This window comes from Calypte anna, chromosome 1, assembly GCF_003957555.1.
Source record: "Calypte anna isolate BGI_N300 chromosome 1, bCalAnn1_v1.p, whole genome shotgun sequence".
Taxonomy (NCBI): domain Eukaryota; kingdom Metazoa; phylum Chordata; class Aves; order Apodiformes; family Trochilidae; genus Calypte; species Calypte anna.
In genome coordinates this window covers 70,401,845-70,427,079 of record NC_044244.1, presented here as the reverse complement: position 1 = coordinate 70,427,079, position 25,235 = coordinate 70,401,845, and the positions used below count along the sequence as shown (strand labels likewise).

At 32.8% G+C, this 25,235-nt stretch overlaps 1 protein-coding gene across 1 annotated transcript in view; it reads right to left on the bottom strand.

Annotated features, from left to right (window-relative positions):
• The window catches only part of LRRIQ1 (leucine rich repeats and IQ motif containing 1), a 106,769-nt gene that overhangs the window by 5,422 nt on the left and 76,112 nt on the right, over positions 1-25,235 (bottom strand). Inside the window, exons 24-26 of the mRNA XM_030465526.1 lie at positions 15,808-15,940; positions 14,201-14,261; positions 9,230-9,350 (exon numbers count right to left, since the gene is read on the bottom strand). Of these exons, the coding sequence (XP_030321386.1) occupies positions 9,230-9,350; positions 14,201-14,261; positions 15,808-15,940 (315 nt within the window). The remainder of the gene's footprint in view (positions 1-9,229; positions 9,351-14,200; positions 14,262-15,807; positions 15,941-25,235) is intronic.

Below are 25,235 nucleotides of genomic sequence, written 5' to 3'. Positions count from 1 at the left end.
GAAATGGGATAGAAAATATTTTTTTTTTACATTGAATTGTTTACATAAAAACAAAAGTACATTTACCGTATTGGGAAGACTTATTCAAAATCCTACACAATGTCTGAAGGTATATCTCCTTTTCATATAGAGATTTGAAGATAAAGCATACTCATGATTAATTTTTTTTTTCTGTAAGCAAATGATTAATTTTGTCTGTAAATCCTCTTGACTTCTAGTTGGTAGGACTAGAGGCTAATCTTAAAATGTTATAGAAACAGTGTTATCTTTGTTTATCAAACAGTGATGCTGTTCTAACGAGATTATGCTGTCAATTACATACTTGAATACACTGAGCTCTGAAATGTCTCAGCCACATGAAAGAATTCAGATAGATAAGTGTTTGAAATAAACAGCATAGTAAACATAATGCTCCAAATCTGTTCCTGTAAAATATAAGATTTCCCGAACTACAAACAGGACTTTTAGCACCACTGGTTATTAAAATTCAATATTTTACATACTCAGTATCTGCCTTCGGCTTAAGTTTTTTGAAAGGTCAGTAACTTCTAAGAAAATATGTGAAATAGTTATACTGCCCTCGGCAAAGGGACTTGAGGTCCACCAAATAACACAGCCTTGCTTATAGGATCTTTCCAAATTTACATCAAGTATATACAAATTGAAGTTCTTATGTGATTAGAGGAGACTTTCTTGATTTTCTCTTGCTATATTGCTTAAAATATCAGTCAGCATGGAAACATGCTTTGCCATGGTGCTACATGGAACTCAGCAAGACTGTTCCTAAAAATAATGTTGAAGATCATGCTAGGTCAGGGAACTTAAGAAATTGCTTGTTTCATTCCTTCTGTGGCAGATGAAGCCTACCTACAGGAGTGATGGAGAGGATAAGAACCAATGTTCCCACAGAAAGAAAACTGAGAGAAGAGGCAGAGGCTTTGAATTAAAACTTGAGAGAAAATTAGACTATTTTGGAGCTAAGGTTAGAGAGAAACTAAGGCTAACTTGGGAAGCAATACCCTCACATAGCTGACAGAAGAGACTGGAGTGACTTGACAAATAGTCTGACACAGCAGACAGAAAACGTGGGGAAGAAGCAATTGTGAATTGGAAAGGGGGAACTGAATAAATAAAAAACACAGATTAAGAGCACTAGATGGGCCCTCAGATTTTACATAATTAAAATAAGTGAAAATACAGATGATGACAAGACAGGATACAGAGAATAAATATATTAAGAGTCTGGACTCAAGATCTGCCTAAACAGTATGCTAAATAAGGCCAATTTTTGAGGAGATTTAAACTAGGAGATGATGAATCTGAGAAATACTGGCAAGGAATATCTGGATACAACAGGGAAACAGAGAGAGAGGAAAAGGGCAATCAGACAAGGATGCGTGGAACTAAACACAATACTCAATGGTGACTGGAAAGGAAACCTATTAATAGATGGGAGAAGAAACTTATGTTGGAACAAGAAGTTGGAGGAGCAGAAACAAGAATTGTTCATATTAAAATAAAGGATTGGGGAACACAAGTGTGGAAAAGTCAGAATTGAAAAAGAGACAGAACAGAAGGAAAAATAAACAAAGAAAGAAACATCTTGTGGAAAAAATCTACGGACACATCTTTGCCATGCAATACAAAAACTCTGTAGCATCCCAGCATTTATTTACAGGGTCTTTCTGTGCAATGACTTGAGAAATATTTTTCAAGCTACTTCAGAAATATCCCACAGCAAAGGAAATCTGTAATTGTTATTATTTACTCATATCATGTGAAATAAATCCTTGTGGTGAGTGTAATGATTCTCTGATTCCAAGTGGGCACCTAAGTTACATGTAAATCAGTGTCTCAGAATGGTTTTTTCTTTTTTTTTTTTTACTTGTTTTCTCTTTTAGAAAAGCCAAACAACTATCCCCAAGAACACCCAAGCTTTATTAAAATACTATCAAACTGTAAAGTTAAGCACATTAAATTTAGGAAATTCCTCTGTGTATCTGTTATGCATAGTTCTTGAACTATTTTCATAATTCAAAACGCAGATGGTAAAATTACGTGAGAAAATGGATTGTTTTCCTCCCTAGCCTGCTAAATTTAATGAAAGTTCTAAATGCCGTTTAAAACCTGCATTTATGTAATTTTAAAAATACATAACCTCAAAGTGAATTAAGCAGTATTTTATAAATTAGCATTCTGTAGTCTGTTCAAACAGATTAGGTATGTACATATGTACATAGAAAAGTATATATGAATCTCTAGAATAATTTCAAAGGGTTAGAAAAGCAGTATCTTTTATCTGTTTAACAAATAGAAAAAAGTTCTTATCCTGCAGAATTTGTCAAATTTTCATGTACAAGTATGCAAAATTCTAAACAAGTACTTTCCTAGTCCAGCTTTTCTTCTTCTTAATCACATTAGACAAATTTCGAAAACACTGAGGCATGGAAATCAATGGTATTACACTGATGAGCAAGACCATGTATCATACTGAAATCTGGCTTTGATTAAACAAGGATTTCACCCCAGAAATTTACTTTTACCTTCATGATTTTATGTTCATTTTTGAGAGAATCCTTCTCAAGCAGATAATGTTAAGTTAAATAACTCTGCACATAAACAGTGACATCTATGTTGTTTTACTTCACTTCCAAACACAGGATTTATATCTTTATTAGAAATAAATCAAGGTAATACCTCATTTTCCTATTTTCATAATTATAAACTGTTTGTTGAATTTTTAATATCATTTCTTGAGGTAACACTATATTCCTATTGTTTGTCAATACATCTTGTAAAGAGAAGAAAATCAGCTACTGAGTTTAGAAAACACTGCAAGAATCAGTTAGACCTATAGTGTCACCAGTTATCTTTATTTTATGAATTAATGATTACACCACTTGACATATCCCTTGATTTTGTTACCGTACTTGAACTAGCTTGTCATTTGCATGGCTGTACCTCTGTATATCTGTCTTTAACATTACTCCTTTGTTGACATGTCAGCTTCCATATACTTTAGCTGGTTCACAAATGAAGAGAAGGCCCCTTCCCTTTCCTATGCTATCATTCTTTCATCAGCACGTATATAAATGTTATGCAAGGATGATCTATATCACTGGTATTATTTCTGCAGATGGGAAAATTTATGTACATGGATCCAAAATGACAATCATAGTATCAATCAACAGGCTAGTGACAGAACTGGAAAAAAAAGCCAAAAGTCTTCAAAATGCAGTCAAATATCTTCTCTCACGTGGATAAAATATAACCTACTGCTACCACAGATTTAGCATACATAGAAAAATAGGTTTTACTATCTAAGCCTGCACCCTATCTAAGCCTGTCACATGTTTTCACATATAGGGCAGAGTAAAGTTCAGTATACTAAAACTGTTTAAAATATCATGAAGATTATTATATTGATTTATTAATTTCTAATACAGTAATTTTTATCACTGATTATTAAAAAGAAAACATCAATGTCAGATGAAAAATCTGGATATTAAACAATATTAAGATAATGAACTTTATCTTCCTGCAACATAATCCCAGGACATAAGCGAGTTCTCATTTGGAAGTCATTAAAGAACCTCAGATTCTTAGAGAATGAATATAGATTCCCTAGTGTGCTAAACTATCCAGTGTCTCTGGGTGGCTTTTTGCCTAGATACCTTCCAGTCTTGCATGTCTAAAGTTTTCAAGACTTAGTCTATTTTGCATGCTTTCTGCCTATAACACAGGTTTAATTGGTTTCTAGCTCTTTTCTTTAACTATGTAAATACTATGTATTAATGCATGTCTGATTGATAGTTCTTTTTTTTCTGAGGCATATTTTGTATTTTGTAAGATATAGAGGTATCTGCATGGAAAAGAATATGTTGAAAGGATATTCAAAACAATATTCATGTTTTTCTAGCAAGTATCTAGTAAATTGTAATTAAGAACTGTAGAACCCTTTCTCATCCATTTTAGGCCTTAGTTTCCTCAGCACAAAAATATTATTAGTATGAAATTATGTCACTGTCTTTTAATGGACAAAATACTTGTCCACCAACATTTATGTGGATGTGGATTACAGAAGACACAGCTTTATTTCTAAAATTATGGCAGCATTTCTGATTTATAAGGTAAATTTGGTTCAGGAGTTTGCTGCTGATAATAAGTAATTTGTACTGTAAATATATTCTATAAATTTATAGAATTTCTACACATTTCTAAGGGAAGACATAAAATTTACTGTTTTCTTCTAGGAATTCTACTTAGCAGGAAAATGCCAAGAAATTGAAAAGACTAAAAGGCTAAATAAGTACTTTCATATTTGATCTAGGAACTAATAGGATATCGTAAGATCGAGGGTATTTTTTAACTGAGCTGCTATATAAAACCCTTCTAATTCAGATGGCATAAGGAAAGGAAAAGGAAAAGGAAAAGGAAAAGGAAAAGGAAATGGAAAAGGAAAAGGAAAAGGAAAAGGAAAAGGAAAAGGAAAAGGAAAAGGAAAAGGAAAAGGAAAAGGAAAAGGGCAAGACAAGGAGAAAGGAAAGGAAATGAAAGGAGAAAAAAGAAGAAAAGAAAAAGGAACAGAAAAGAACAGAAAATAAAAGGAAACGAAAGAGAAGGGAATGAGCGGGAGGCAAGGGAAGGGAAAAGAAAAAGAAGAAAAAAGAAGAGAAAATAGAAAAAGACCATCAGAAACCCCTTAGTAAGATATAAGTAAAGTCACAAAGAGAGAGCTTAAAAATGAGGTGTTTACTGCAGACAGGGAGTTTACAAATCTTAAATGAAAGACAGCAGTTATAGAACTAGATTGTATAGACAATAGTAATGCAAAGGAGAAAGGAGATGGAAAGCAGGAATTTTCCAAAGAAGTGAAGCTATACCATACAGGGCTTAAAACAAAATTGAAGACTTTCTAGGAATTCTCATTATAGAAAGAAAGGAAGGCAAATAAATCTGTCTGAGGAAAAATCAGGGGATTCTGTCAGGAGGAAAAATAAGAACTGAAAAATGTAAAACGGAAAGTGAAATAAAACTTTAAAACTTACTCTTTGCCTTCCCCCCCCCCCCTTTTTTTTTTCTTTTTTTTCCTTTTTTCTTTTCCTTTTTTTTTTTTTTTTTTTTTTTTTTTTTTTTCTTTTTTTTCCCAAGGAAATCAAGGAATTACAAGATTCAGGTCCAAATTTTTTTGTTTGTTTGTTTTCCTGGAAAGCAGCATTTTATTGGTATCGGATGCTCCCCAAAAGCCTAGAATTCAGTGAAGAGAAAAATTAAGAAATATGGGCAGTATTTAAAATAACAATTAGAGGCAAAGTTCCCCTTGCATTCCACTTCTGGAAATCCCTGTGAAAAGATTACAGTTCAAGAGACAAGAAGTACAATGAAAATAAGGCTTAAGATTTGTGGAGAAAAGAAAACCACAAAACCATGATGATAGGTACATAACATAAACACATAGATAACCCATCTAAAAGTTTGACATTGTTTGGCCACAACCACATTTGGATGACAGAATGCTGTTGATGATTGTTGCAGCCTACTTGCAAACTAGACATAAGTGTAAAAAAAAAATCAATTTTGTCTACCTAGGTATAAAAAATAGTTACTTAAATTCTAATTCTTGTAACATATTTCCACACCCATCTTCTACATTAGTGCTGACGGCACTACAACTGTTTAGGAAAGTATTAAAAAAAACCCAAACAACCATAACTAGCAATTCACACAAATAATTATGGAGTAAATAAAAACACCAATAAAATGCCAATAAAACTACCAAGGACTAATACTTGAGTCATGGAGGATGCTGACTGCAAGTCACTAAACATCGTTGCTAATGTATGTGTATTACAGAAATTACATCAGGGAAAAAGAAACTTTTGGTTTTTTTCCTTTCCTTTTTCCCACAAGCAAGGTAAGTTAATGCAGAAAAATTATAATCAGCAAAATCTCATTCACTTACAGAGATTAAGATCTTAGCACTGAATGGAGAATGGACAACAAATATACAACAGCCAGTCCCCCAAAATCCAATCACACCAAGAAATAGAAAAGGAAAATTGGTTAGTTACCAGGGAGTATGAAGAAATAGCTGCAATTTCTGGAGGAAATATAAGCTAATATGTTTGAGATGATAAGATACTGGCCATCAATACAGACAAGGTCCAACTGAACAACTGCTACTCTTTCTTAAGGTTTCATGTATTTATTTTTTTTATATATATATATACTGGGTGAATTGAACCCACAGTTAATTTTGCCTTTGAACATATAACATTGAACCACATCAAATACTTTAAGTACACAAATGCTTTCCTTAAAATGAGATATACTATGTCCACAGCATTTCCTTTATTCCTTAATTAATTTTGTTTTGTCAGGGAACAGAATTAATTTAGTTTAGGATTAATTCAACCTCACCCATTTTTTTCAGAATAAAAAGTAAATTTTATTGATAAAACCTTAAAATTCTTTAACCAAGATTCTAAGAACCTACCCTTGGGAATAAGATCTACAAAAAGTGTATCGAATTTGGGTAGCTCTCCAAAATATTTCTGAAAATATAGTTAGCCTTCTTTAAAAAACCCTTCTGAATTAACAGATAATAGCTTTGAAGCACTGTGCATTTTGACCTTGCAAAAACATGATCACTCATGTACAGTCATGTCACTGCAGTATATAAAATGCATTTTGCTACAGCATCAAACATATTTGAGTTATTTTTCAGAAAACATCTAAAAATCATTTATCCTTCATTTTAGACTTAACTTTTCCGCCCGAAGGCTCTCAACAATTTAATGATATTATCAATGGAGTACATATTACAAATAAATAACATATATGAAACTAATATCTGGTGTATACTAACACCTCAGAGTTGTATGGCAGGTTGCTGAACACTCCCTACCAATAATTAAAATTAATTCTGAGCAATAATCAGGATTATGGATGTTGAAAAATGAACTTAGTAACATTTTATTCATTAAAGTTTGTCAAATCATTGAGGTTGAATTCGTCTGTGAAATGATACAAAACTAGATTTAAAAATTAATTCCTACGGGAGCACCTCTAAGGTCACAATATTTTTCTAAGCTCTTCTGTAATATATGTGCACGATAACTCAAAGGGAATTCACCTACTAAACCACTAAAATAGTTTCTAAGCTTCTTCATGAAATATTTCAAAGAGCAAACCCAAGAGAGGCAATACAACAGGAAAGTATTTAATAATGACTACATTATAAAAAAAGGCAAATTTCTAGTATTTTCAGATTAAGTATACCCAGGCCTAAAAATTTATTTTCAATCACTGAAAAGCAACAGTTTTTGGCAAAGAGCTGTAACATAACAGAAGTGCTTATATACTGCATATAAAGTTAATAGTAATGTCTGGTTTTCTGTATAATATGGAATAAAATTTAGTGCATTCTCACTGTTTCATATCTCAAAGTGATGATGAAAAAATTTATACAGATTTGCATGCAGAAAAGTATATAGAAAGACATAAGAACAGAGCCTTTTTTTCCCTAGTACCTGCACTACTGAAAGGAGAATGAATGCATAATTGTGCCATAGTAGCCATGCATTTAATGAAAATACATTTATGTTACCAGACGCTGCAAACTATCTCTCCATCTCTTGCACTTATAACTCTGACAGTCGATAGTTCCTTCCTACTCCTTTACTAGTCTCTTCTTTTGGAAGATGTAATACAGTGACACTTTTTCTTTACACTTCTCAAGCTCTTAACACAGACACGTTATACAGGTTTATTTTTGCCAAAAGACCTTATTCTTACTTTCTTTCCAGATGGGTATACAGTTAAGGCTACAATCTAGACAGCACTTACACAATAATATAAATTTAATAAAATATTTAACTCAATTATTCAGGATGTGCATTCTAATCTGAAGATGTTAACATAATAATTTTGTCATTGACATAAATTGTTTAGATTTGCTTCACCTAATTCAGAATCTTAGTGGTTAGGAATCTCATCTAATTTAAATGATGGGGCTTCATCATTAGCCAATGGAGAGAAACAGGAAAACTCGGGACACAATTCATTTTTTTTTAAGATGGCAGGCAGAGAGAATGAATCAGATTCTTTCTCTGTGGATTCAGTTACCTTAGTATAGGATGATAAATTTTATCTAATTTAATTTTAGCAATGTAAATCAAGTGAATAAATAAACTGTTCACCTTTTTTGCCCATAGTGGACCAGTATAATGTAAATAAATCCTTATCCTGAAGTCTTTCCAAAGCATGTCGAAAAATAGAAATATCAAGTATTTTTACATGTTTTCCTTGAATTTTGTTTTTCACTGAAGTTGGAAATTCAGTATATAGGAAAATACAGTCAAAAAACCAAATCCAGCAATTACATAAAACTTACGAAACAACCAGATTTCTTTTTTGACATAAAGCATTTCAAGAAACTTCAGTACTTAAAAAGTACACTTTAAGGAAATTCAAGAATCTTGCCAGTTATTTGATACTTTTTTATTTTCTGTCATGCACATTTTTTTTGTGTTTGGAATTTTATTTATTTGGGAAAGACATTGTACACAAATGACAAAATCTACTATGTCATATCACCAGAAAGATATTAACATCTTCTTCAATTACACAAAATAAAGCATGAAACTTAAAATGCTACAATTTTGATGACTTTCAAGTATGAATTTTTTTCATTTTTTATATCTGCAGATTCTTTTGTTAATTTGTATGACATTAGAAGTGGTAAAAATCCATATCTTTAAAAGGATCCCTTACCACTGAGCTAAAGTAAGCTCAGTAGTATGCATATACTACAGCACAATTGGTAATCAACATGTCAGAAATGTGTCTTGATTACCATACGTGTTTTGGTATTCATTTAAGAAAAGATGTATTTTTAAAAATTCTTTTGGGGAAAAAACCCAGAATATTAAAAAACTTACTCTTTTATATTTTGGAGAAAAGAAAATATTTTAAGAACTCAATCATCAGAAGACCTAATGTCCATCAAAGGGAACTTGACCTGGGTTAAAATCACGAGAGGAAAGTCTTTTGATATTAATGACTCAGGTTTGAAACAGAACTGTAGAAAATGTATGAAAAAAATTTTATGTAAGAAAGAAATCAGAAGCTAAGTAGCATGAGTTATTAGGGATTCCAAGCATGCTCAGTTCCACCAAGCACTTTAAAGTGATCTCTAAAACTGATACTGAAAAAACCCATAACTTACTTGAAGATCTTGCTGAGTGTCTGTGTGGCTGCTTATTTTTTTCTCTGTTCTCAGTCAAAGAACTTCCACTGGCCATGGAAACAAGGTCTAAATCCGTGTCTTCTCTGCTTACCGGGCTTGCCTGCAAGCAGTGGGAGAGAATGTACACAACCATGAAACAAAATATAACATTTTCTGAATGCAGCTCACATTACCCCAAATAAACAAACAGGGTCTGTCAAACAACCTTCTTCAAAATGATACCACAATCCTTTATTGTTGCATAGGCTGAACAAATGCACTATGTCAAAGGTTTTTTGTAAATAAGAGACGATCTTAAAATTGTGGTTTGTGATCTGAGTCAGTGCAACAACAAAAGAAAACATTTTAGTACAGTAATTTTGAAGAAAATCAATCTTGCAGACGGCTGATGAAACCTTAAACAGCTTAAGATCATTTACTGACCAGTCTATAATTTAAGTTATAGTTGAATGTCAGAGATGTCATATTGGATTATTTTCTGCAATATTTATGTTTTATCCAGGACATGTATCACTTCAATCAGTCAAGGGCCCAGTGAGTAATTTAATCTTTTAGTCTTTTGCTAATTAACCATAACCAGCAGACAGCTTTTTAATTATACTTTAGGTAAGAGTATTATCTTAATCATAAATTTCTAACATCCAGAAGTAGTGCATTTTGGCATAAGGCATATTACTGGGACATAATTATGGCCAAAAAGAAATGAAAAACATATTTCATTTTAGCAATGAAGCCTCGTTTTTGGGAACATCTAGGGCAAAGGTTAAAAATACTGGACTGGAAGATAACTTACACTGTAAAGGGTAGACTATTAGTTTTGCAGAAATGACTTTGCATTTACCCGACAAGAACTCCCTTTCGTTGAAATGAAAAGCTATTCAACATCAAAAGCAGCCATTTAACAATATTGTTGACTAGATTCTGAGGATCAGTAACAATAATGGGGAAAAATCAGACACTGTAGAAGAGCAATCTACAAAATCCCCAATGTAGAGCCTGTCAGCTGGAAGGTATTGAACATAAGGACATAAATCTTCCAGTCTCTGGACCTTCAGAAGTCCAGGAGTTTAAGTCCTTCCATTATCTGGGCTGAATAACCTCAAATTCTTTCAGAAGGTAGGTGTTTAACAGAGCAGCATCCATTTTTTTATAAAAAACAACCAACAAACAGCAAAAATGGAAAGGCTATGATAGTGGTAACATCACTGAACTTTTGCATAACATTGTAGTAGCTACATTGCCTGACTGGAAATCATGTGACTGCGTCTCAAGTCCTTTCTTGGGGGGCTTGAAGCCTGCAGTTCCCTTTTTCTCAGAAAAATGACATTACTATAAAGTTGTGGGCTATTCTGGAGGAGACAATCTCCAGACTTCCTGTTCAAACCAGTTCACTGAACCAAGAGCAGCATTGCACCAATGCAGACAGGCTTTGTAGTCCAGCCTAACTTAAAGAACTCAAATGAAATGGAGACCTGTTTCATTTCTTTGTCTTCATCCAGTCACTGTTTAATGTAAAGTTCATTGAAAAGTCCATGCATTTTCAAACTGACAACTACAAAGATACAGAGATTTTACGCTCCTCCTTGGTGACTATGTACCCTTTATGTCAGTGCAGAAAACTTACCCTTGGCTTTCTGACGCTTGCTTTTTATATGTTTAATAACCATGATTTTTCAAGTTTTGTGTTGCACGGGTAGCAGGCTGCATTATTTTATTTTCTCTTTTGAAAAGAGCAAGTTTTATCCTGCCAACTCTTCATATTTTTGGTCTTAACATTTACAGTCGCTTTAAGCTTGTGAGAGCTCTTTCAAAATCTTTAAATATGAACTTTTTAGTCTTTCTTTGGTAGAAATAACACAATCATTGTGATGTTTTGAAAGGTTCAAACCATGGAACCGATCATTCTTATTTCCTTCTAACCTGTTTCAACACACAGCAGACATTTTCTAATGTCCCAACTTCCAAAGACACAGGATGCCACAGTATTTCAAACAACTTGCATTTTCCACAGAATTATTATCCAATGCCTATTATTGCAAAATCTGAGGCCTTGTCATCTTGTAGACAACAGTATTCAGTGTTATACGATAGAGTTTAATAGGGCTGCCTGGCTCTCTGATGTAAGATATTTGTCATTTGCTTTCAAATAAAGATAAGTGGTTTCATGGTTTCACCCAATTACAGACCGAGTAATATTTAAGGTTGTATCAACCACTGGAGCAAACTTAATTTCAGGTCTGAGAAGAACCTGATTGAAAACCCTCTGAAGCTAATTAAAACCTTCCCTTTTACATTTATAGCTTAGAGCCAGAAATTTGGAAGAAATTTAAGATACTGGTACACTTTTTCACAGAAAGCAGTATTGGATCCTTCTGTAGTGATCGCCATAATTGACTCTTCATATTTTTTTGCCTTTAGTTTTACTAGTACAAATATTTTTTTCCAATTAATTGGAAATTAATTTCAGTGAGGAGGAATCTTTGCCTTGAATAAACCTCTGCATCCGAACATCTGTCTGTTCCTATGTATTCTGTAACCTTCTTATGTAAAAAGTGCTTTTAAACTGAAGTTATATCATAATGGTATGGAGATGTTGATTAATAGTGAAATGGTTAACCATGTAGGTAACCTAAACGACACACAAAATGAATCAGGAAGCCTATTCTAACTGCTGTTCAGCAAAATTATATCAATTTCAAGTGCCTGGTTTTAACTGCAAGTTAGCATGCCTTCTTAAGCACTTATGTAGTAGAGGCAATAAGCAAAATCATCAAAACGGTCAAGATTAACATAATACAGTCTTAGTTTTACTCCAAGTTACTACATAGGATTTATTCCCAAATGAGAAGAACTAAGGCTTTATTGTTAATATGCAACCATTACAACACTGCTTTTTTATCCATGAAAAAGAATGTCTTAAATTCTTGGTAAGTGCACCAATATCAAAATTATATTAATAGAGTATCTTTTTTTTTTTAAAAATATATATATAGATAGACAGACAGATATATTTTCCTCTTTTGGTTTAGCAGAATTTTCCTTCTTTTCTTTAAATGATTTCAGCTAAGTGTTAACTTCTTCTTTTTCATTATTTCATAGCTTTTGAATGAGTTACTGTGCAAAAGCATTAGGAATATGTTTACATTTCATATTTCGACCTTTAAATGTTCAGAGAACCCATATAAATTTTAAAACCATAATCCTCCAGTCATCTATAAGTACAAACCACATAATTATTTCATTGATTACATAGTGCTGCTTTTTGCATTAGAGATGCTTTTTATTCCTTTTTCATTTTTTTTTGACCTTCTATTGAGTTTTTCTCTGTATTTCATTCATGTAGAACAACTCTGTAATTATGTGGCACGGGCTGTAACGATCCCATAACATTGCCAGTTATGTGGGCACACCACATAATCCTGTTGTGGGGCTGCCGCAGCATCTTGTGGAAAGAACTGCTTACTGTAAATAAGATACCATCTACCTATGTGCATATATGCTTACCAATAATTACAAAATGTCGAATGTAGATAACATTATCAGATTCTGATTTGCTCAAATTAGAGTAATCACAGTTTTTGACTTTACCTAACCATTACTTTTAGTGCTGCTGCAACAAAAACCCGTCACAACGGGTTGCTTGGTTCGTGGTTTCAGCCACTAAACTTTAACAGCAATGTAAGAATTGGTCAAACCCCACAGCAGAGAAAAACCCTTGACAAAATCTGACTTAAAGAAAATAGTGACATTTAAGTCTTAAAAGTATAGTTCCAGTAGAGTTTCCAATAAATTCATAGGTGGCAAAGCTAAGTAAATGAGAGGTTAGAACAGCCCAAGATTGCTCAGAGTACAGAATGAGGCCTATGACACATCATTTAACTGGGAAATAATTTTCATGAAACCTTTTATATCATGTATATGAATATAAGACACTAATTCTGTATCGTGTGTAAGGTTTTGGCACATTTTTTTAACCCCCTCATAATTATAGCAACAAGAATATTGTTAATTTGGCAATAAAATGTAAGGTATACATATATACATACATAGATACATCTTACAGATAGATGTACATATATATATATATATGTAGACACATCTTATATAGATGCATCTATATATATATAGATACATCTATATATAGATATATATAGATATATATGTGTCAATATACATATATAGATACATCTTATATATTGACCTGTAGGCATCATAGCGCTCCTCAATACCACAAGAACCTTTGGATATCTCTGACGCTGAGTCTTTTAATTTGGTAAATCTTCAGATCATTAGGTTGCTGAAGTTTCTCGTCTTGTGAAGCTACAGAACTATCCATTTTAGAAAATACAATTTTTAAAATTTTTTTTTTCCTGACAAAGAATCATGAAAAGAGTAGATGACATTTTACAATGTTAAAAAGCTATAGAAAAGAAATTGTAGGAATAAGTCTTATTTTATACACTTTTAAATAATGTCACTGTTAATAAACTAGTCCAACTTAATGTCTTTAAATAAATGAAACTGTGGGCATATCAGAATCATGTAGCTATGTGATTTACAGAATTTAAGAACACTTAAACTAGTCTGAGTGGCAAGAATACATTTTTGTAGTGAAAAATGTATTATGTCATGAACCATATTTAATTTAAAAACATTTTTTAAAAGTTGATTTAGAAGCTTTAAAACACAAAGTAGCATTTGATGTCTTCAAAACAAAACCATATCAAGTTATAAAACTAGAACCCTATGTACACACACGGGGTGCACTCAAACATTTTCTTCTGATCTTCATCAATGGATGACAACTGCCAAATTGAGACAGCATTAAAGAATTATACTAAATAAAAAAAAAAAAAATCTCCTGGTTGTTTTTACATCAAGTATACATTTGAACACACCAGTAAGGTATAGCTGAATTCTGCAAAATCCCACAAGAAAATAAGTTCTTACCACAAGTTGTACTTGTCTGCTGTCATATAACGCAGGATCTACCTCAGGCAAAAAATGTAAGCTGGGAAAAAAGTATAATAGAATTTTCAATAAATCTCACTGTCCTAGCTTTACTAAAGCCTCTGGACCCAATCTTTTCCTGGAATAATTCCTGCTTCAGCAGAAATTATACTATTTAAAGTAATTCTACGATCAAGATGTATCAGAGTAATTAATATAATTGGTAATGTTACAGTATCAGAGTAATTAATTTAAAAATATTAAACCTAATCAGTAAGAAATTATGAACTAATTTTTATGAACTAATATTTTTAATTCCTATGATAGAATATTAATTTTAAAATAGATACATCAATGAATTCAACCATGCACCAATTTTTGCAGGTCCTGACAAAGATTTTACCCAAGTAACCTGTCACATTACATAAAGTTATTCTGAGTTACCTAAAAGTATCAGCACTTCTAAACAGTCTACCAGGGACTCCTGCCACATTCAAAAAAGGTGTCATAATCTTAAAAATTTGCAATACTAATACTAGCACACATCTGAAGAGGTAATATAATAACATTTAAATAAAATTTTATAAATTTCCATGCCTTCTTACTTTCAAACATCATGACATGTCCTGCTCCAATGTTTTAATTCAAATTAAAAAGTCATGTCAGTTACCTTAAACAAAAAGTTGGGGTGTTTCACTATAATAGAACATGACTCACAGATAAATATTTTCTATGGAATTTGTGCTTCCAATACGTCCTACAGGCATTGATACAGTTTTGAAATATTGAATAATTTTCCATGCAAAAAATAATAACATGCAGTTCATTTCTTTACAAATTAAGTACATTTTAAATGAAAAAAATTTCTTAAAACGTATACTAAATCCAGTGCTTGCCTACTGACATGTTTGGTTTTACTAGAGGTGCTTGGCATGCTGTCTACAAATGACTTCACTAAGATACCAATGGTTTATATTGAATTTATGACCAAAATATACTTAATATGTCTTTATGTTAGTTTAGGGAATGAACTTAACCTCTCCTTTAACTGTATTGATATTTTAACTGCTTAATAATAAAAATTATTACAGAAGGAGCATGTTTACAACATTTTACTGAAGTATATTATGAAGATGTATAAATTTGGTTTGTTTTGAAGAAAAAATATAAATGCATACTATCTAGTTAAAAAGTGGGTTTTTTTGTTTCTTAATCAAATCTAACAATCTAGGTAATGTTACAGTTGATCTAATTACATAAAACCATAATATACACCAATAAAGTTATAAAATATATGACGAATAAGCATTTTTTTCTATACTCTGTACAATTTAAAAACAACTGCATTGCTAGCATAAAGCCAAATGTAGATATATCTTTATTTATCTGTGTATCATTTCATTACCACTGTGGAAGAAGTGTCTACACATGACTACTAAACCAATTCTAAATGACACCATGCTTGGGATGTGGAAATCTGGTATATTTTCTGTTATCTACAAAGTCATGTTTGTTTTAGAACTATTAACTTAGGTTTCACTTTACAAGATAAATTAAAAACAAAACAAAACAAAACAAAACATCTAATTTAAAGCCAATGATCTCACCACTTCGTATTTTTGGAACTGGCTGCTTCATAATCCAAAAGCTGTGTATGAAACCATTGGTATGTAAAGTCTTTTCTCCTTTGTAATTTCTCATCTAAAGTAGTATCCAGCTGGGAAAATTCTTCTTTTTTACCTGGGGAGGTAAACAGATACTCCTGTTTTTCATTATTATTTTAAAATACATTTTTTTAAGATTCCACCGATACACTTTGAACATATTGCCTTTTATAGAAGAAAAAAGGTAAATACTTCATTTTCTTGCAGTCCAACTAACTTGAATTTCTTCAGACATCAGACAGCATAAGATAAAACAAATAATTAATTTTTAATTTTATGTTTTATTTTATCTTTTGGGATTAAATATTTTCTTTCTGCATAAATACATTTTTATTGGAAAATAAGATTGTTCTGAAATATATATGGATATACATAAATTGCTTGTCACAGCATCTGTGAATGTTGCATACTATGCTACTTCAATGTTTTAAAATACATGCTCAAGTATATTTATAATTCTATTTACAAATCTATAAGGTTAAAAAATCACCATTAAATGCAGCAAGAATCTTATTCCCTTGATATGTCTTTTACTGACTTAATTTATAAGACACTTAAATGGCACTTTCTGATACTGGATTTCAAAGAAGTCATAAACATTAATGCTATTTTTTTTTCCATAAATTATAACCATGTTTGGATCACGAAAGACACCTAAATACAGAGAGTAAAGCATCAATTTATGAAAAAAGCTGTACAGTTCTGGAAATCATTCAGTTTTGGAGTTTATTCTGGTAAATACCAGATATGTTTTGAAGTATACGGAAGAGTATTCCAGAATTGGAAGAGCCTGCAGAGGAAACATCACTGTTGCATAGAACTGCTAATTGATTACATTAACTTTTCATTTTCTATCCTTATACATATATTTTATATGTCTTTGACTCAAGGCTTTTATGAGATTTCAGAAAACTTTTTTTTTGTTTTTTGTACAGAAGCAATTTGGTTTTCTTTCTAACTTCATTGAGTCATCTGTACTCTGATTATTCCTTTTTTGCTTTCAAAAATTCTTCTTTCAGTGTTGGGTAAATTCATCAGCTGAAGTCAGAGCTGCCTTTAAGGAGAATGTTTTCCTCATATTTTAAGCCTTAGTTTTCATCCATGATTTGAAAACATAAGAGGTTTGCCACATAACCTGTAATATTTAATTTTTCCTTCTGTAAAAATTATAATTTACTTTGCATAAATGGCAAAATGTCATTTTATCTAGTTTTACTGTGATCTTATTGCTTTCATCTTTTAGGTCTAAGGGAATATTGTTCAAGTATCATAGCTTATTATCTTACAGTCTGAACTAGAAATGACTTTCTGTTGTGCTCTCCATTTATTGTGCTACAGAGAATCTCTGTTCAAACCTAATCCATTCCCTAGGCTAAACTTGTTCAACTGTCAACTTCATAATTAACCTATTAAAATTAGGCAAGGTCCTAGAGATGAAGTCATATATGTCTTGCTAGTGACTCACAGACTAGAAATTAAGAATTGATCCTCAGTTGATGTCAAGAAGTCTCCTTTACCTCCCTAGGAAGACAGAAGATTAGAAGCTTGGATGGAGAGACCCTGTAGGCTGTGAGATTGTGAGGGCTGACTAAAAAGATCAAACAGTGGGCTGCACAATCAGAGCCAAACATTAATACACAAAGAATCCCAATTAGAGCTCATCACCTTCCGTGATTAAAGTGGGAGCTCTTCCTTCTTTTCTAAGTTTATGATAATACTTTCCCCTGTTCCAGGTCCAGCGGAAGAGCTGACCTTTATATTTTGAAAAATTATTGGTTTCATGTCTGACACTATACTGGTACCCTTAGAGGTCTTCATATGAAGATGTTACTGATTTGTAACAGCAGTAAGAAACATTCTGCATGACTTTTATAAAAAGCAGTCCTGGAGACTGAGCTTCTGCTTCTCAGCATACGTTCTCCAATGATGAATAAATCCCCAACAAATTATCTTTCATTGTTTTCTTATACGTATTTACAGAAAAGTTGATTTACTATTATCATCCTTCTCAGGAGAATTACTTCCTCCTATGAAAATAGTCAGTATTATTTGTGCTTTTACAAAAATGGCTTTTTACCTTTTCCTCCATTAGAAGGGAAATCTATGTAGGGATTCAAAACCAATATTAGAAGTTAATGTGTGAGTCAGATGCAAAAAAGATGATGCACGTACAATAAGCTATGCTAAAACTTACAAAAAATCTAATACTTTCAGCTTGGAAAGTGGCTTTTCCAAAATTATCACTAATAATTTGCCTTACCTTAGTTGCAGTTTGAATTTTTTACTGAAGCATGTTTGAAACACAAATATTTTTTAAAGCTTTCATTTAATGTTTTTAAAACTTATTTTTGCATGTTAATTATTGAAACATTATTGAAACAAGAAAGAGACAAAGATGAAAGTGCACACAATGGGTGGTTGGGTTTTTTTCTTGAAATTATATATACTGTTTAATAGGGTAGTCTTATTCCATATTAGTGTTAATAATGGGGTTTTTTCCATCAAATGCGCAGACACTTCAATAATTCATTTAATAATGCTGCAGAAAAATGTATTCTATTTTCTTACTTGGTACATACGTTCTTAATTTTAATAGTAACAACTCTCTTAATTCTTATGAAAAAACACTATGTTATGAATTAAAACACAGCATTATCACTTTTCTGTTCAATTTAGGAATATCATGTGTTTGAGAATCTGGTGCATCCGTATCATTAACATGTATTTGCTTGATAGCTTTCTTAAATTTATTGCTCTGTTTCGTTTTGGTTTTTTTTTTCTTAAAAAAAAACAAAAACAAAACAACCTGGACCTCATTTTGAAGTACTAACACTCACAAATTCCAAAGAAGTTCTAAAGAGCTTCAAGAATTTTGCATCTTTGAAATGGATCAGACCTATAATCTTTAATTGTTAAACCCAGACAGCTCTTAGAATACCAAAGGAAAAAGGAATACATCAAAGAAGGAATAACTCTGTCAAAAAACAAATTAATCACAGAGGTATTTTAAGTATTGTACCCTCATTAGATTATCACTTTTGTGCTTTCAATCTTTTTGACTTTTTTACATGACACACACGTTAATAATTTAGGATTGGGAGAGACATTTGGCATTAATACAGTAATGATTTTTAGGTGCTGTCAATTAATCATCCACACACATACTGTGCACGTAGGCCAGAGCCTTTGTGGCTTTCAGGGGCACCTACTGCCTTTTTCCTAGCATCAAGAGTAGTGAGAATTTAATCAGAAGAGTCTCAACACCTGAAGTGTCATTGGAACTGAACATGAGAGGAGAAGAACAAGTCCTTTTATGGGTCCTCAGTCAACACGCAAACCTGTAAGAGCCTGAACTCTGGGATCTGGAAATATATCATCCTCTATCAAATTTATTCACCGGGTACCCTTTGAGATGGCATGACACACATTCAGTGTAAAATGTGGATGTTACTTAAATACTACGAATTAGACTATCTCTGGACAATCCATTTAAAGAATCTGCTCTAGGGCACTAGCACCAGAGCCAGTTTTCTTCTTACATCTTTTTTTTTCAAGATTGATGCATGTTGTGCCCTTAGCCATAGCAGTCAGCTTTAAAAAGAAGGAATAGCCTGGCACGTGGAAGCCAGACACCCAAATCTCACCAGGCTAAGTAAGGAGTACCCGACACCGATGTTTCCCACTGCCTAAGGAGTGACTCAGATCTCCATTCCCAAGTGCAAGGGTAAGTGTTCTTAACAGCAAGTCAGTATACAAAAAAACCAGATGGTAACACAGTGTTTACATTCAGGGTGATCTTTCAGGTTCTGCACTTTAGTTAAAAATTCTATGTCCAGGAAACATTTTAAGCAAGTCCCAGTTGGCTAGTCAGCTTATTGTCAATTGATATGCAAGACGATGATGAGGAACCTGATTCAACACAATGGGATTTTTTTGCAATTATATTTGTTAATGGTGGGATGATAAAAGGCCTAATTTCGGTATCTTGTATGTTTCTTGAAACAGAGAAATGTGTGGAGAAGGCTGCACTGTATCCAACATTTTACAGTTAAATTTTATGTTTAGAGGGTGATTTAATTAACTTCAAAATTTGATTTATACAGAGTACAATACAAATAAAGTAAGAGACTAAGAAAACTAAAAGACTTACAATGTGAAAGAAGGTCCTGGAATTTCTTCAGCATTCTAAGTTTCCCTCCCTTAATATAAAAAATATGTGACCAGACTTAATTCTCTCAATATGTATTCTGGAAGTGGTGCTCTTAATACAGGAATTAAGAAGCTAAGATTTGGTATAAAATTCATATCTATGCCATTAATACATTGAAATTTTGCTTATCTGTCAGGTTTCTGGTATACGTTATTTACAGCCTGGAGAAGATAAGGCTCCAGGGAGACCTTACAGCAGCCTTCTAGTACCAGAAGGGGAGTACAGGAAAGTTGAGGAGGGACTTCTTACAAGGGCATGGAGTGACAGGACAAAGGGGGAATGGTTTTCAACTGGAAGAGGGTAGATTTCAGTTAAACGTTAGGAAGAAATTCTTTAGTGTGAGGCTGGTGAGACACTGGCACAGGTTGCCCAGGGAAGTGGTGGCTGCCCCCTCCTTGAAAGTGTCCCAGGCCAGGCCAGGCTGGATGGGGCTTTGAGCAACCTGATCCAGTGGGAGGTGTCCCTGCCCATGGCAGGGGGGTTGGAACTGGATGATCTCTAAAGTTTTTTCCAACCCAAACGATTCTAAGTTTCTGGATTATTACCCAACAGCACTATATAAATCAGGAAAGTGTGTAGTATGTGTATCTACGCATGAATGTATGATTTATGAATGAAAATTAAAATTATATATACTCCATTATGATTTCTATAATTTCTCCTATGTCTCCTATAAAGTTATGTTATAGAACATATGTTATGTTATAGAACCATAGAACTGTTTAGGTTGGAAAAGATGTTTAAGATCATCAAGTCCAACACACATCAATAAGTAGTCTTGAAATTCCAAACCTAAAATATAACTTTTAATCTCATTTGCTCCATAAGTCAGTCAACAAAATTATTTCTGTCACAATTAGTATGATACACACAGAACAGAAAGCAAGAAAATGTGAGAACATTGCTATCAAGGGAAGATGCTGAAGAATATGGAAACAGACAGGAAAATAAAACTAATAAAAACCCCACAACAACCCTTCACTCCCCCAAATCATCCAGGTATGTATAGCCGAATGTGAAAGAAATTAAAAGAATTTCTTCTCTTTCACAAAAAGCTTGACACATTTGCTAGAAGTTCACTTTGTTAGAAGTCATTAAAGCATTAAATACAAGTTGCTACCTGACCAAAACATAGGTTTTGGGAAAAAGAATGGTATTTAGAGCAGTCTTTAGAATGCTTGCAGGTATTCAGTGAACACATTTATATCAGCAGCTTTTAGACAGTTGGTACTATCAAGTGGCAGTAATCAATACAGAGTTCTTTTGACTTAAAATTATACGATCTCCAGATAATGTTTGCTTATATACATATATTGCTTATAGCTTGGAATTTTCAGATAGTGAAACATACATTTCTCCCTTAAAAACACAGCAACTTGTTTGTGTCACATTTATACTGTATGGGTTAGTTGACTTAAGATGTTTTTTATCCAAGTAACTTTTGAATAAATCAAATTCCATCTCTAGGACTATGAAAGAATGAATGACAGAAAAATATTTATAGTAGTGTCTGTGTGAGTTCACAGATGAACAAAAAGTTAAAATAGAAATTTTTTACAAGAATACTGTATCAAGTTATGACAAAAGATTTCTTGCATTATCAATAACATAATGTGTTTTGAACATGAAAGTGCTGATCACAAAAAGCATGTATTTCAAGAATTGTTAAAGCAGTAACTAAAGTAAAAAATATTTGAGGGTTTTTTTTTTTCTAAAATTTTTGCCTTTTTTCTCCTTTTACCAAGTATTTCAGACTTTTTTCACACTATAAATAAGACCTACTATATTACTATTCCATCTGCAAATCTTCTCTTTGCTAATCTCCTCATCTGCTTTTGTAATCACCTCCTTTTTACCACATAACCTCAGCCTCACACTCATTCTTCCTGCACTGAATCCAGGTATTCACCACACTCTTAGTCAGACCATGGTCTTTACTTTGGCTGTCCTTTTTCTCAGTGTTTTGATTTCTATTTTTTGCCGTCTCTTACACTGTGCTCTACTTCTGGGTATTAAAATCAATAACAAAGCTTCATCTACTCAGTTCATCCTGCTTCAGCGGTTACCACATTTCAGGCTGTGCTTTCTGTGTTATCTCTTTGATCTCTTATTATTAGATTATGTAAAAGCTGAACCCTTTCATTGAGATTTCTAAACCACTGAAACTACAAATTTCAGCTTCACAATTCAAGGAAAACAGAATTTCATACCCACACATTCTTTTCTGTTTTGCTACTTGTTCCTGCCTCTGCAGAATACACCACCAATGCTACTTTTCAGTAGCAATAAGTATTTAACCCTAGCTTACTGGCTATGCTCAATTTATTACGTTCCCAGAATTGAGGCAAATCCAAGTCTTATTTAATCTTAAGTGGTGTACTTCTAAAACACCTCATTTGAAGTTATTTCTCCATCACAACAGAGTTGATGAAGTTCTCCAAGTACTTCCTGATTATACAGAATCTCTTTCACTGCAAACCTCTGATCACAAAAACATTTCACAAATTAATACTGCACATTAAACTGCTTATGTCTTTTCCTCTACTTGTGAACATGGTACATTTTCCTTTGAATTGCTTCATAAGCTTCACTTCCCTGTCATTGATTTCAAGGCAGCATTAAACACTGTTCCTTTTGAGTTATCCAGCTTTCACAACTTCTATGGGGTGTCACCACTTTCTGTACTCCTCTATGCACATTAAACACCACTTCTTATTTATTTTCAATAATTTCAGTCATAGAAATTTGTGTTTCATACCATGATGTTTACTAGAGCCTACAACACCTTTCTGACTTGATATATAAACTTCAATAAATATTTCACCTGAGGTGTGTACAGGAAGCTGCCACACGTGCAATATTGATTTCATTTTTTGCTAGCTTATGACTGTTCTGATATGATTCAGGTGGTGAACTTTGGGAAAAGTACTTGAAGATCTATTTGGAGAAAGATGGAGAAATTGAGTAATGGATGGCTAATAATAGTAATGTAAGAATAGGTTGCTTGGATCAATTAAAAATAAATCATAGAGATGGGAAGAAAATATAAAATAATAGTCATGCAGCGGTTCAATGCAGACTCACACTCTCTAATACATTGTATGAGATTTCCTTATCCACCAGATAATAATATCTTTAAAAAAAATCCAGAAAACAAAACAATATTCTGCCATTTGAGTAGACTGGTTAATCTGTACCATTTAAATCATTACACTTAAGAGTTATGTAGAATATTGTTCAAACACATAAATATCACAGAAATATTTGGGAAAAAATGGTTTATTTCTTAAGATTGCTACAGCACTCATTTAACACTGGAATTCAACATATATTTGTTTAGCCTCGGTCAATGACAAAGGCCATGTGTATTTTTCATCATAAAAAAGCAGAAGAAAAGTAGAAGAAAAAGCAGAATAAACTGGAAAAACATTTGGAAGTATTAAAATTCTAATTTCTTTGAAAAATTCCAAGGAAATGAAAAGTTCTGACGACTATGATTTTGCATTTATTAAATTTTTATTTAAAGCCTATATAGTTAATGACTCCACTCAATTAAATTGTATTACCTACTCTGAATAGTTTTGTTTGTACAAAGGCAACCATTAAAAGCATCAAAACATCAAGCTCTTCGGACCCCATAGGCTGGACTCTTATATTGTAGTAATAGTATAATAAAAAGCATTATTATCAGGATAGCCAGAAATTTCCTGTTGGATTAATGCTGGTGGTGACAGTGAAGATGAAGTTGCATTTTACTCAGGAATAGATGTGAAACAAGTGACAACAGTTAGAATAAAAAGTATATATAAAGAAAATTTTAGTATGTTGGCATTTACCTATGCTCAGACACATACAAATGGCTTCCTCAGGCTCCCAGAACATAAACAGAGAGAAGTTGCACTACATCTAAAAAGAACAGACTGACATTTCTCAGTCCAGCCAGCCAAAGGCACTTGTTTTATGTGTAAGTTGAGAAATGACACAAAATCCCTTTGTATCTGAGAAACAAATTTAGTTCTTTCTTAAAAAAACCCAAACTAAAACAAAAACCCCACAACACAAAACCAAGCCCAGTCTCTACAGGAACAGAGAAACTACAGGGTTGATATTCTATCCACACGCACTCAAAGAGATGATTTCCTGCTGCCAACTGCTCCTTCCTGCCATCAGCACTCTTCAAGATCCTCCCAGACTTTTACAAGTTCAAAAAGGTACATAACAAAAACCCTACAGAACTATGCTGTGCTTTCACATTATTCTTTTGTGTAGTCTTCTCCAAACAGTGTTCTGTAGTCTATACACTACCTGCTTCATCCACTTGGCATGGGCAAATTTCATCAACAGCACTGCTGAGAAGTATATTTGGAGTACAGCCAAGAGTTATCCAGAGATCACTGGATAATCAAGGTCCTTGAAGAACCAAAAAATCAAGTAGGAGTAAAGTATTTTTAAATGCTACGTTCAGCATTTCCATGCTTAATTATACGTTAGATAATGTAAAGAATAAAACAGACTGGGCCTATTTTGTTTATCCTTATGGCCTACACTCACATAATTTATGTCTCATCCCCCAAGTCTGCCTAGTAAACACCCTGTCTCTACCTTTCCTCATCATCTTTGGGAATTACCAGACCCTCTAACGCCAGACATTCTCTGCTGAAAGGAGGAATTCCATCAGAAGAAAATAAAGAGATGCATAACATCAAAAACTTTTTTATAGAATCATTTGACAGATTTTATTTCTATAAATGCCAGTTCTTAACTGATAGGAACAACCAAGAACTTGAACGGAAATGCTTAGCTGTTCAGCAATGAAACAGCATTCCCAAGAAAGAAAAGACTATCACTTCATATGGAGTTCAAGCCAGAGGAATACCTTTCTCTAAATTTAATAAACCAAGCAAAACTATTTAAGTTTTAAGACATCAGATCTTACAAAGTAATTCTCAGAAAAAACAAATATCAAGGAACATTTTGTAAGAGCACAGAAGGTCTAACTACTATGTTGTCCCCTATCAAAAGGGCATAAGATACAAAATAAAATAGATTTTATTGAGTGTGATAATCATAAAGGTAGGGTTTGTTTGTACTGTAGGATTTAAAAGAACAAGAAACAGTCAAAAAAATCCAAACCCAACTAAATATTTGTTCAAAATAACAA